The sequence below is a fragment of the Bombina bombina genome, chromosome 4 (genome assembly GCF_027579735.1).
Source record: "Bombina bombina isolate aBomBom1 chromosome 4, aBomBom1.pri, whole genome shotgun sequence".
In the NCBI taxonomy this organism is placed as follows: domain Eukaryota; kingdom Metazoa; phylum Chordata; class Amphibia; order Anura; family Bombinatoridae; genus Bombina; species Bombina bombina.
This window is the reverse complement of record NC_069502.1, coordinates 210,187,160-210,199,621: the sequence shown is the minus strand read 5'-3', so window position 1 is coordinate 210,199,621 and position 12,462 is coordinate 210,187,160. Positions and strand designations below refer to the sequence as shown.

General features: G+C 39.8%; 1 protein-coding gene across 1 annotated transcript in view; it reads left to right on the top strand.

Moving 5' to 3' along the window:
* DZIP1L (DAZ interacting zinc finger protein 1 like) overlaps window positions 1-12,462 on the top strand; it is a 147,313-nt gene that overhangs the window by 65,485 nt on the left and 69,366 nt on the right. Inside the window, exons 5-9 of the mRNA XM_053711387.1 lie at window positions 119-280; window positions 828-959; window positions 1,132-1,194; window positions 1,877-2,017; window positions 4,684-4,711. Coding sequence (XP_053567362.1) covers window positions 119-280; window positions 828-959; window positions 1,132-1,194; window positions 1,877-2,017; window positions 4,684-4,711 — 526 coding nt within the window. The remainder of the gene's footprint in view (window positions 1-118; window positions 281-827; window positions 960-1,131; window positions 1,195-1,876; window positions 2,018-4,683; window positions 4,712-12,462) is intronic.

The following is a 12,462-nucleotide window of genomic DNA, read 5'->3' as shown; positions in this document are numbered from 1 at the left end:
ACCTACTTTCATGAATTACCAAGTGATGAGAATAGAAATCTTATAGCTTGATCCTTGTGCTGCCCATCATGACTAGTTCTGGCCACTCCTGCTTTACACATAGTTCTGTTTTTTACAGGAGATGGAGGAAGTCAATCGTCGAGAGGAACATATGAAGAGGGACTTTGAGAGATGGAAAGAGGAGGAGAGATTTAAGTTCCAAGAAGAGATGGTCAAAATGAGGCAGCTGTTTCTCGCTCAGATTCAGGACATTACCATTAAGAATTCCACCTTTGAAAGTGTAAAGAATAATTTGCATATAATACTAAATATATAAACATGATTGATCTCACATAGTGGAACCTATTGCAATATACAAACTGTTCCCCCTTTAATGTATGTTATGGGTATTTTTTTTACTAGTTTACTTTATGACTTTGGTTTGGTTGGTTTACAGACCAGTTTCTTATTCATGCAAAAGATGGCTTTGGATGAGATTAGCATGCTGTGTTAAGTATCAAGCAATTTTGATCTTGATGAACAGCTTCACCACTTTGTGTGACAATTTTTGCTTATTATTTGTCACACAGTTACATCTAAATCAGTATTGTAATGTGTAGCATTTTCATTATGAAAATAGCTTATGTTTTCTCAAACCAATAACTGATCATAATAAAGCTGTCCCTGACTTTTGGTAAGTTTGACCTTTATATTCTTCAGAATTTTGTCCCTTACTAGTTTGCCCAGACCTCAACCGTTCAAACATAGAATGATTATTGGATGTATGACTTGTATTCACAAATAAATAAATCTTGAACATTAGCAGCTTATTCTTATTCTTCTTATAGAGGTTTCAGGATCTTGAGACTTATAAGTCCAAGTCTTCTAGTCTTGGAAACCTGGAAGATGAAGACGATAGACGTGCACGCCAAAAGATGCAGGAAGAACTGCGGCGTCTGAGAGATGAGATAGAGCAACAAGTGAGTTTACTTTGTCATCTCTCCATCCATCCATCTGTCCATCCACTCACCTACCTTTTTTTCTCACAATTAATCATTCTGTGCCACAATATCTGTAGACATATCATTCTATCTATTTGTTTCCGGAAAATCTACAGAGTTTTCATTTATTGTCATGTTTGTATCATTGTAGCAAGCAGAATGGAAAAAGAAGTTGAAAGAGACAAAAAGGGATTACAATATAGAAAAGGATGAGGTAGGAATGTGTGATATTTGTTCTTCTTTATGCAACTGTTCTTAATTTTTTTGTCACGGAATGTTAATTTTAATGTTAAAATGCAGCCTTTATCTTTTTTTCTTTGTTTTAAATAATGTTGCCCAGTCTGCCCAGTCAATTTAAAAATAAAAATGTCCCTACTTGGGAGTCTAATAAAAAGCATAATAAAAAATGCAATTAGAAAAGATATTTGTTCAGTCTGAAATGGAATACAATGCAGGAAAAGTACATGACTGAGATATGTCATTTTGAGAACAAAAAAACATTTCATGCCTTTAAAAACTGAATTTTTTAAACCCAATCTGACATTTAGACACCATGGGGTAGATTTATTAAATGTCGGGCGGAAATGATACACTGTAGCATACGCTGTCGGCATTTAACATTGCACAAGCATTTCTGGTAAAATGCTTGTGCAATGCCGCCCCCTGCACATTCGCGGCCAATTGGCCGCTAGCAGGGGGTGTCAATCATCCTAATCGTATCCGAATCTTTCAACCGCTGCTTCTTAACTTATGTTTCCGGCGAGCCAGAAGGCTTGCGTGGAAACAGCAGCATACACTGCTTCATAAATTTACCCTGATAACTTAGAACAATTATGACGTATCCACTTTATATGAACTGGCATGAATAATTGGTTTCCAATGCATTGCTTCCATAGCTTTTGAATGAGAATGAGCGACTAAGGGCTTCCTTGTCCAATGATCAGAAGACTAGAGATCAGCAGTTTGATCGCCAAATTCAAACATTAAGATCACAAATAAAGGATCAGAGCCAACTCATTAAGACACATGAGCAAACTGTAAGTTTTTTATTTTTTTTACACTTCACAGTCTTTGTTACTTTGCAGTATCCTTTTAATGTGTATTGCGCCACAACCTATAGTTCCTACTATAAACTCTGAAACATGGCGAACCTATACATTTCAGAAAACTAGACAAGTTTTTTTTTTTTTTTAAGGAAACTTTAAAAGGAGCAGTAGTTAATCAACATCCTTCAATTTTCAGTAAATCATTTAGGAGAGTTATGTTTTATGGAAAATATATATTTTATGTATTTGCAGATGTTTTCTAGCATTTTAGTTATCTGTCCTCAGAAGAATATTTATTAAGGCTATGAAGTTTATATTTATTAGAGTTGGGTTTTTTTTTGTACTATCTTTATGTCCCTTCTTTAAAATTTTCCATTTTCTATGTCTTTTTTTATTTTTCTAAACTGTAAACAATCTTCTAGATGAGGACTATCTAGTAATATACAAACCGTAAGCAGTCTTCTAGATGAGGGCTAACTAGTAATATACAAACCCTAAGCAGTCATCTAGATGAGAACTATCTAGTAATATACAAACCCTAAGCAGTCATCTAGATGATAACTATCTAGTAATATACAAACCCTAAGCAGTCATCTAGATGAGGACTATCTAGTAATATACAAACCGTAAGCAGTCTTCTAGATGAGGACTAACTAGTAATATACAAACCCTAAGCAGTCATCTAGATGAGAACTATCTAGTAATATACAAACCCTAAGCAGTCATCTAGATGAGAACTATCTAGTAATATACAAACCCTAAGCAGTCATCTAGATGAGGACTATCTAGTAATATACAAACTGTAAGCAATGTTCTAGATGAGGACTATCTAGTAATATACAAACTGTATGAAATCTTCTAGATGAGGACTATCTAGTTATATACAATCTGTTAGCAATCTTCTGGATGAGGACTATCTAGTCATGTATAAACTGTAAGCAATCTTCTAGATGAGGACTATCTAGTAATATACAAACTGTAAGCAATCTTCTAGATGAGGACTATCTAGTAATATACAAACCATAAGCAATATTATAGATGTGGACTAACTAGTAATATACAAACCATAAGTAATCTTCTAGATGAGCACTATCTAGTAATATACAAACTGTAAGCAATCTTCTAGATGAGGACTATGAAGTAATATACAAACAGTAAGCAGTGTTTTAGATGAAGACAATCTATTCATATACAAACTGTAAGCAATCTTCTAGATGAGGACTATCTAGTAATATGCAAACCATAAGCAATCTTCTAGATGAGGACTATCTAGTAATATACAAACTGTAAGCAATCTTCTAGATGAGGACTATCTAGTAATATACAAACCATAAGCAATATTATAGATGTGGACTAACTAGTAATATACAAACCATAAGTAATCTTCTAGATGAGCACTATCTAGTAATATACAAACTGTAAGCAATCTTCTAGATGAGGACTATGAAGTAATATACAAACAGTAAGCAGTGTTTTAGATGAAGACAATCTATTCATATACAAACTGTAAGCAATCTTCTAGATGAGGACTATCTTGTAATATACAAACTGTAAGCAATCTGTTAGATTAGGACTATCTAGAAATATACAAACTGTATATTGCCTAATTTAACATTAATTTATTTAATGTGCAAAAAAATTAAAACATTTTTAATATTGGCTAATTTTAGGTTAATTTGTCTTAAATTTAGGGCTAGATTATCAGTGGAATGCAGATTTTTGCTCCCTTATCTGCACTCAACTATTCCATTGAGCGCCCAGTTCACATATAACAAGTTGCAAGTAAGAATTTGCAGTCGCATATTTGCGCAGACTTTAATGTAGCCCTAAAGACTTTAATAGAGGCTCATTTTGAACAACAACAAAAAAACATCCGCCAGCTTGCGCAAATACGAGCGCAGGTTTGCAATGAGATATATGTATGAGATATATTTATGTATTTCTATATACACACACACACACACATATATATATATATATATAGGTGTGTGTGTATTTATATGTTTTTATATGTCTGTAAATACATAGATACACATATAAATACATATACCTATATACATGAATAGAAATACATGCAGATATATATTTATATACATACATATATTTATACATGTGTTCCTATGGATTCTTATGTAAAAGCAGTTTTAGCCCTGCAATCTCACTGCAATATTATTTTTTAATATTTTTTATTAGTGTTATTATGAGTGTAACTGTACTTTTAAATGTATTTTTATGTGTTTTGTGACACTTTTTTGTATTGCATAACAGTTAACCAGAGCTCTGACGTTGCAGTAATAATTCTAGCATAAATCACGTTTGCGCTCACGCAGTTAAATTTACTTTCAACTTGTAATACGGATGCTATTTAACTAACTCACAAGCAGCCTTGAAAATCCGATATCGCTTGCGTGTAAACAATAGCGCACCACTCGTAATCTAGCCCTTGGGTGGTGAGTAACATCAGGTGGGCAGTGCACCCATTAAAAAGTTCCTGGGGAGAACACTGTTTATGATAAATTGTGCTCAATCTGTCAGTGCTGACAAGAGACATTAACTACACATGATTGCAGGAAATTATTATATTAATTGGAATGTAGCTGTGCACAGATGGGAACCAACATGAATTAAACCTCTCTTATTCTTCCTTAATTCCACAGATAAGGAATTTATCTTCATTTAAAGAAGGTGAGACACCATCTACACGTTTTACCCTTTATACACCCTAATGTGCATATTCTTTAAGCCATCAACAGGTACACATGGAGTTGTTAAGGTTTCTATGTATAAGACATAATATTTTTTATGTTCCTCTAATAACATTTACATTTTATTTTACATAATTCAGCTATACACTTTTAAAGTTTAATATTGATTTGTACATATTTCAGTTGTGGCTTTTTCGCTTTTTAAAAATTGATGGTGAGTAAAAACAGGTTGGCACAAAGCTACCTATTGTATCAAGAGTGGAGGGTGGTACAGGTGGCAGATCATCTTTTTTCCATCACATAACCTTCTTTCTCTTACTTGGTGTATCCAGTCCACGGATTCATCCTTACTTGTGGAATATTCTCATTCCCTACAGGAAGTGGCAAAGAGAGCACACAGCAGAGCTGTCCATATAGCTCCCCCTCAGGCTCCGCCCCCCCAGTCATTCTCTTTTCCGCTCTAACAAGTAGCATCTCCACGGGAGGGTAAAGTGAATGTGGTGTTAGATTTGTAGTTTTTATTTCTTCAATCAAGAGTTTGTTATTTTAAAATAGTGCCGGTTTGTACTATTTACTCTGTGGCAGAAAGTGATGAAGATTTCTGCTGAGAGGAAAATGATTTTAGCATGTTGTAACTAAAATCCATTGCTGTTCCCACACAGGACTGTTGAGTACCAGAAAACTTCAGTTGGGGGGGAACAGTTTGCAGGCTTAACTGCTATAAGGTATGTTTCAGTCACTTTTTTCTAGTCAAGACTTAGTAATGCTAGAAGACTGACAAGAATCCCCATGTGGGGAAGGTAAGCCATATTCTGAGACTTAGTATAGAAGGAAGGCTTAGTTAAAAGGGCTTAAAACACTGGTGGACACTGTTAAGGGGCAATCGATTATTTTATTACAAAAATCTGATATTGGTACAAGTTTGCATTACATTTTGAACACTTTTTTGGGGTTTATTCCGCATGGCATATATTTAGACACCTATTTTGGCTTGGGAAGGCCCCACAACTCCAGAGTGAAGAGGGAGGGGGCCTAAAATTTGCGCCTCAGTTGCGCAGTTGATTTGGCAGACAGCTTCATGCAGCTTCATGTGAAGAGTCCAAAGATTACTTGAGGACTTCAGAGAGGCTTATTTTCAATCAAAACTAATCCCCAAGGAAGGTAGGGCCACAGCAAGGAAGGTAGGGCCACAGCAGAGGCTGTGGCATGGTGCTGTAGTTTGCTAACCGGCTGCCAGCTTCAATTTGCTCCGGTTTGGGCATTAAGGGGTTAATTGTCTTGAAATTTACTGTGCAATCATTTCAAAGCATTAGGATCATATGGTGAAAATTTCATAAAGATTGGATGTTTTTTTTGAGGTTTAGTAAAAAAGTGTGCGCTTTTTATTATTTAAAGGCACAGTACCGTTTTTTCAAAAATTGTATTTTACTGTATTTGAGTGCTGTCTAAATCTGTTTAACATGTCTGAGCCTACAGATAGACCTTGTTCTATGTGTTTAATAGCCATGGCGGTACCCCCTTTACATTTGTGTTTAAAGTGTGCTAAGGTATCTAAACATTTTAAAGACCATGCAGTGACACTTAAAAATGTAGCCCAAGATGATTCTTTGACGGAAGGTAACGAGGATAGTCCTCCTTCCTCTCCCCATGTGTCGACACCAGTTACGCCCGCGCAAGCGATGCCTAGTACCTTTAGCGCATTGGGCCCTATTACATTACAACACTTAGCAGCAGTCATGGATAATTCCCTTGCGGCATTTCTATCCAAACTGCCAGTTTTTCCTAAAAAGCGTGATAGCTCAGTTTTAAGAACAGAGGATGAGCAATCAGAAGCTTTAGATGATTTATCCGTTGTACCCTCACAACACTCTGAAGTGGCAGTGAGGGATGTGCTGTCCGAGGGAGAAATTTCTGACACAGGAAAGGTTTCTCAGCGGGCAGAATCAGATTCCTTAGCGTTTAAATTTAAGCTGGAACACCTCCGCGTACTGCTTAAGGAGGTTTTAGCTACGCTGGATGATTGCGACCCCATGGTGGTCCCAGAAAAATTGTGTAAAATGGACAAGTTTCTAGAAGTCCCTGTATACACTGATGCGTTTCCGATCCCGAAGAGGGTGGCGGGTAGTGTGACTAGGGAGTGGGAGAGACCAGGTGTAACTTTTGTTCCCCCCCCTATCTTTAAGAAAATGTTCCCCATAACTGACCCCAGGCAGGACGTGTGGCAGACGGTCCCTAAGGTAGAGGGAGCAGTTTCAACACTAGCCAAGCGCACAACCATACCAATAGAAGACAGTTGTGCTTTCAAAGATCCTATGGATAAAAAATTAGAAGGTTTACTAAAGAAAATAGTTGTTCAGCAAGGTTTCCTTCTTCAACCGATTGCCTGCATTATTCCTGTAACTACTGCAGCGGCTTTTTGGTTTGAGGCGCTGGAGGAGTCGCTCCAGAGGGAGACTTCATATGACGAAGTCATGGATAGAATTCATGCTCTAAAGCTGGCTAATTCTTTCATCATAGATGCCGCTTTCCAATTAGCTAAGTTAGCGGCGAAAAATTCTGGTTTTGCCATTATGGCGCGAAGAGCACTTTGGCTCAAATCATGGTCGGCGGACGTATCGTCCAAAACAAAATTACTAAATATTCCTTTCAAGGGAAAGACCCTTTTCGGCCCCGAGTTGAAAGAAATTATTGCGGATATCACTGGAGGAAAGGGCCATGCCCTTCCGCAAGATAGACCGTTTAAGGCCAAAAACAAGGCTAATTTCTCCTACATTGGTGTGTCCGGTCCACGGCTTCATCCTTACTTGTGGGATATTCTCCTCCCCTACAGGAAATGGCAAAGAGAGCACACAGCAAAAGCTGTCCATATAGCCCCCCCTCTGGCTCCGCCCCCCAGTCATTCTCTTTGCCGCTCTGAACAAGTAGCATCTCCACGGGGATGGTAAAGAGTATGTGGTGTTAGTTGTAGTTTTTTATTTCTTCTATCAAGAGTTTGTTATTTTAAAATAGTGCCGGTTTGTACTATTTACTCTACAACAGAAAGTGATGAAGAGTTCTGTTAAAAGAGGAGTATGATTTTAGCACCAGTAACTAAAATCCATTGCTGTTCCCATGCAGGACTGTTGAAACCAGAGAACTTCAGTTGGGGGGAACAGTTTGCAGACTTTTCTGCTCCAGGTATGACCAGTCTATTTTCTAACAAGACATAGTAATGCTAGAAGACTGTCAGTTTTCCCTTATGGGATCGGTAAGCCATTTTCTTAGACTCATAACAGAATTAAGGCTTATAAAATGGGCTCTATGCTGGTTGACACTATTGTGGGCTAAATCGATTGGTTTATATCATATTTATATGTCATTTTGAGTGTTTTGTGTATTTGGAAACACTTTTGGGAACGTTTTTATTTCGCCTGGCAGTTGTTTAGACGCCTAATCTAGTCAGGAAGGCCCCTTCACTCTGGTATGCAGAGGGAGGAGGCCTCATTTTGGCGCCTCAGTTGCGCAGTTACTTCTAGAGGCAGTGCATGCAGCTTCATGTGAGAGGGTCCTGTGGCTAAAAAACGGACTCAGGAAGGCTTATTTCTGTGGTGAATAACCCCTAAGGAAGGTAAAAGCTGCAGCAAAGTCTGTGGCAGGGACTGTAGTGTGTTAAAACTGGTAAATTGAACAAATAGCTCCGGTTTGCTCATTTAAGGGTTTAGAGCCTTGAAATTTGGTGTGCAATACTTTCAAAGCATTAAGACACTGGGGTGTAAATTTTGTAAAGATCGGATATTTCCTTCATAGTTTTTCAAACATTCAGAAATAAAGTGTGCTCTTTTTATTATTTAAAGAGACAGTAACGGTTTTGTTTAAAAACGATTTTATTGCTTTAATAGCCTGCCAAATTCTGTCTAACATGTCTGTACCTTCAGATAGCATATGTTCTGTGTGTATGGAGGCCAAGGCGGTTCCCCCTTTAAATGTATGTACAAATTGTGCCATGGCGTCCCAACAAAGTAAGGACAGTACTGTCACATTTAATAAGGTTGCCCAAGATGATTTTTCAAATGAAGGTAGTGGGGATAGCTCATCATCCTCTCCTTCTGTGTCAACACCAGTTTTGCCCGCGCAGGCGATACCTAGTACATCTAGCGCGCCAATGCTTGTTACTATGCAGCAATTAACTGCAGTAATGGATAATTCTATAGCAAATCTTTTATCCAAACTGCCTGCATTTCCCAGAAAGCGTGATTGCTCAGTTTTAAATACAGAGGATGAGCAAGTTGGCGCTGACGATAATTTATCTGTTATACCCTCACATCAATCTGAATTGGCAGTGAGGGAGGGTCTGTCTGAGGGAGAAATTTCTGATTCAGGAAAAGTTTCTCAGCAGGCAGAACCTGATATCGTGGCATTTAAATTTAAGTTAGAACATCTCCGCGCCCTGCTTAAGGAGGTGCTAACTACTCTCGATGATTGTGACTCTTTGGTGATTCCAGAGAAGTTGTGCAAAATGGACAAATTCTTAGAGATCCCGGTGCACGCTGATGCCTTTCCGATACCCAAGAGGGTGGCGGACATAGTGACTAAGGAGTGGGAGAAGCCAGGTATACCTTTTGTTCCACCTCCTATATTTAAGAAAATGTTCCCCATTGTCGACCCCAGAAGGGACGCATGGCAAACGGTCCCTAAGGTTGAGGGGGCAGTTTCAACGTTAGCCAAGCGCACAACTATTCCTATTGAGGACAGTTTCGCTTTCAAAGATCCTATGGATAAAAAATTGGAAGGATTGCTTAAAAAGATATTTGTTCAACAAGGTTTCCTTCTTCAACCAATTTCGTGCATTATTCCTGTCACCACGGCAGCGTCTTTTTGGTTCGAGGAACTAGAAAATTTGCTCCAAAAGGAGACTCCATATGATGAAGTCATGGACAGAATTCACGCACTAAAGTTGGCTAATTCCTTTATTTTGGATGCCGCTTTTCAATTGGCTAAGTTAGCGCCGAAAAATTCAGGTTTTGCAATAGTGGCACGCAGAGCGCTTTGGCTAAAATCTTGGTCGGCGGATGTGTCGTCCAAAACAAAATTGCTTAATATTCCCTTCAAGGGTAAGACCCTTTTCGGGCCGGAATTGAAGGAGATTATTTCAGACATCACTGGGGGAAAGGGCCATGCCCTCCCACAGGATAGGCCTTTCAAGGCTAAGAACAAATCTAATTTTCGTTCCTTTCGCAATTTCAGGAACGGACCGACTCCTAACTCTGCAGCCTCTAGACAAGAGGGTAACACTTCCCAGCCTAAACCAGCATGGAAACCATTGCAAGGCTGGAACAAGGGTAAACAGGCCAAGAAGCCTGCTGCTGCTACCAAGACAGCATGAAGGGGTAGCCCCCGATCCAGGACCGGATCTAGTAGGGGGCAGACTTTCTCTCTTTGCTCAGGCTTGGGCAAGAGATGTTCCGGATCCCTGGGCACTAGAAATAGTCTCTCAGGGGTATCTTCTAGAGTTCAAGGAACTTCCTCCAAGGGGAAGGTTCCACATGTGTCGCTTATCTTCAGACCAGATAAAGAGACAGGCATTCTTACATTGCGTAGGAGACCTATTAAAGATGGGAGTGATACACCCAGTTCCAACAGCGGAACAAGGTCTGGGTTTTTACTCAAACCTGTTTGTAGTTCCCAAAAAAGAGGGAACTTTCAGGCCAATTCTGGATCTAAAAATTCTAAACAAATTCCTCAGAGTTCCATCTTTCAAAATGGAAACCATTCGGACAATTTTACCAACAATCCAGGAGGGTCAATATATGACTACCGTGGACTTAAAGGATGCGTACCTGCATATTCCTATCCACAAAGATCATCATCAGTTCCTGAGGTTCGCCTTTCTGGACAAACATTACCAGTTTGTGGCTCTTCCATTCGGTTTAGCCACTGCTCCCAGAATTTTCACAAAGGTGCTAGGGTCCCTTCTAGCGGTTCTAAGACCGAGGGGCATTGCTGTAGCACCTTACCTAGACGACATTCTAATCCAAGCGTTGTCCCTTTCCAAAGCAAGGGCTCATACAGACATTGTTTTAGCCTTTCTCAGATCTCACGGGTGGAAGGTGAACATAGAAAAAAGTTCCCTGTCCCCGTCCACAAGGGTTCCCTTTCTGGGAACAATAATAGATTCTGTAGAAATGAAGATTTTCCTGACAGAAGTCAGAAAATCAAAGCTTCTAAACGCTTGTCAAGTTCTTCAATCTATTCCTCAGCCTTCCATAGCTCAGTGCATGGAGGTAATAGGATTAATGGTTGCAGCAATGGACGTGGTTCCTTTTGCTCGAATTAATCTAAGACCATTACAACTGTGCATGCTCAAACAGTGGAATGGGGATTATGCAGACTTGTCTCCCCAGATTCAAGTAGACCAGGTAACCAGAGACTCACTCCACTGGTGGTTGACTCAGGATCACCTGTCTCAGGGAATGAGTTTCCGCAGACCAGAGTGGGTCATCGTCACGACCGACGCCAGTCTCTTAGGCTGTGGCGCGGTCTGGGACTCCCTGAAAGCTCAGGGTCTTTGGTCTCGGGAAGAGTCTCTCCTCCCGATAAACATTTTGGAACTGAGAGCGATATTCAATGCGCTCCTGGCCTGGCCTCACCTAGCGAAGGCCAGATTCATTTCAGTCGGACAACATGACGACTGTAGTGTACATCAATCATCAGGGGGGAACAAAGAGTTCCTTGGCGATGAGAGAGGTATCCAAGATCATCAAATGGGCGGAGGATCACTCCTGCCACCTATCTGCAATTCACATCCCAGGAGTAGACAACTGGGAGGCGGATTATTTAAGTCGTCAGACTTTACATCCGGGGGAGTGGGAACTCCACCCGGAGGTCTTTGCCCAGTTAACTCAAATATGGGGTACTCTAGATATGGATCTGATGGCATCTCGTCAGAACTCCAAGGTTCCCCAATACGGGTCCAGATCCAGGGATCCCAAGGCGACACTAGTGGATGCATTGGTGGCGCCTTGGTCGTTCAATCTAGCTTATGTGTTTCCACCGTTCCCTCTCCTTCCCAGGCTTGTAGCCAGGATCAAACAGGAGAAGGCCTCGTTGATTCTATTAGCTCCTGCATGGCCACGCAGGACTTGGTATGCAGACCTGGTGAATATGTCATCGGCTCCACCATGGAAGCTACCTTTGAGACAGGATCTTCTAGTACAAGGTCCATTCGAACATCCAAATCTAGTCTCTCTGCAACTGACTGCTTGGAAATTGAACGCTTGATTCTATCTAAGCGTGGGTTTTCAGATTCAGTTATAGATACTCTGGTTCAAGCCAGAAAACCTGTAACTAGGAAAATTTACCATAACATATGGCAAAAATATAGCCGTTGGTGTGAATCCAAGGGATTCTCTTGGAGTAAAATTAAAATTCCTAGGATACTTTCCTTTCTCCAAGAGGGTTTGGATAAAGGTTTGTCAGCTAGTTCTTTAAAGGGACAGATATCTGCTCTGTCTGTTTTGTTACACAAACATCTGGCAGCCGTGCCAGATGTACAGGCGTTTGTACAGGCGTTAGTTAGAATCAAGCCTGTCTACAGACCCATGACTCCTCCTTGGAGTCTAAATTTAGTTCTTTCAGTTCTTCAGGGGGTTCCGTTTGAACCCATGCATTCCATAGATATTAAGTTTCTATCTTAGAAAGTTCTGTTTTTGGTTGCTATTTCTTCTGCTAGAAGAGTTTCTGAATTATCTGCTT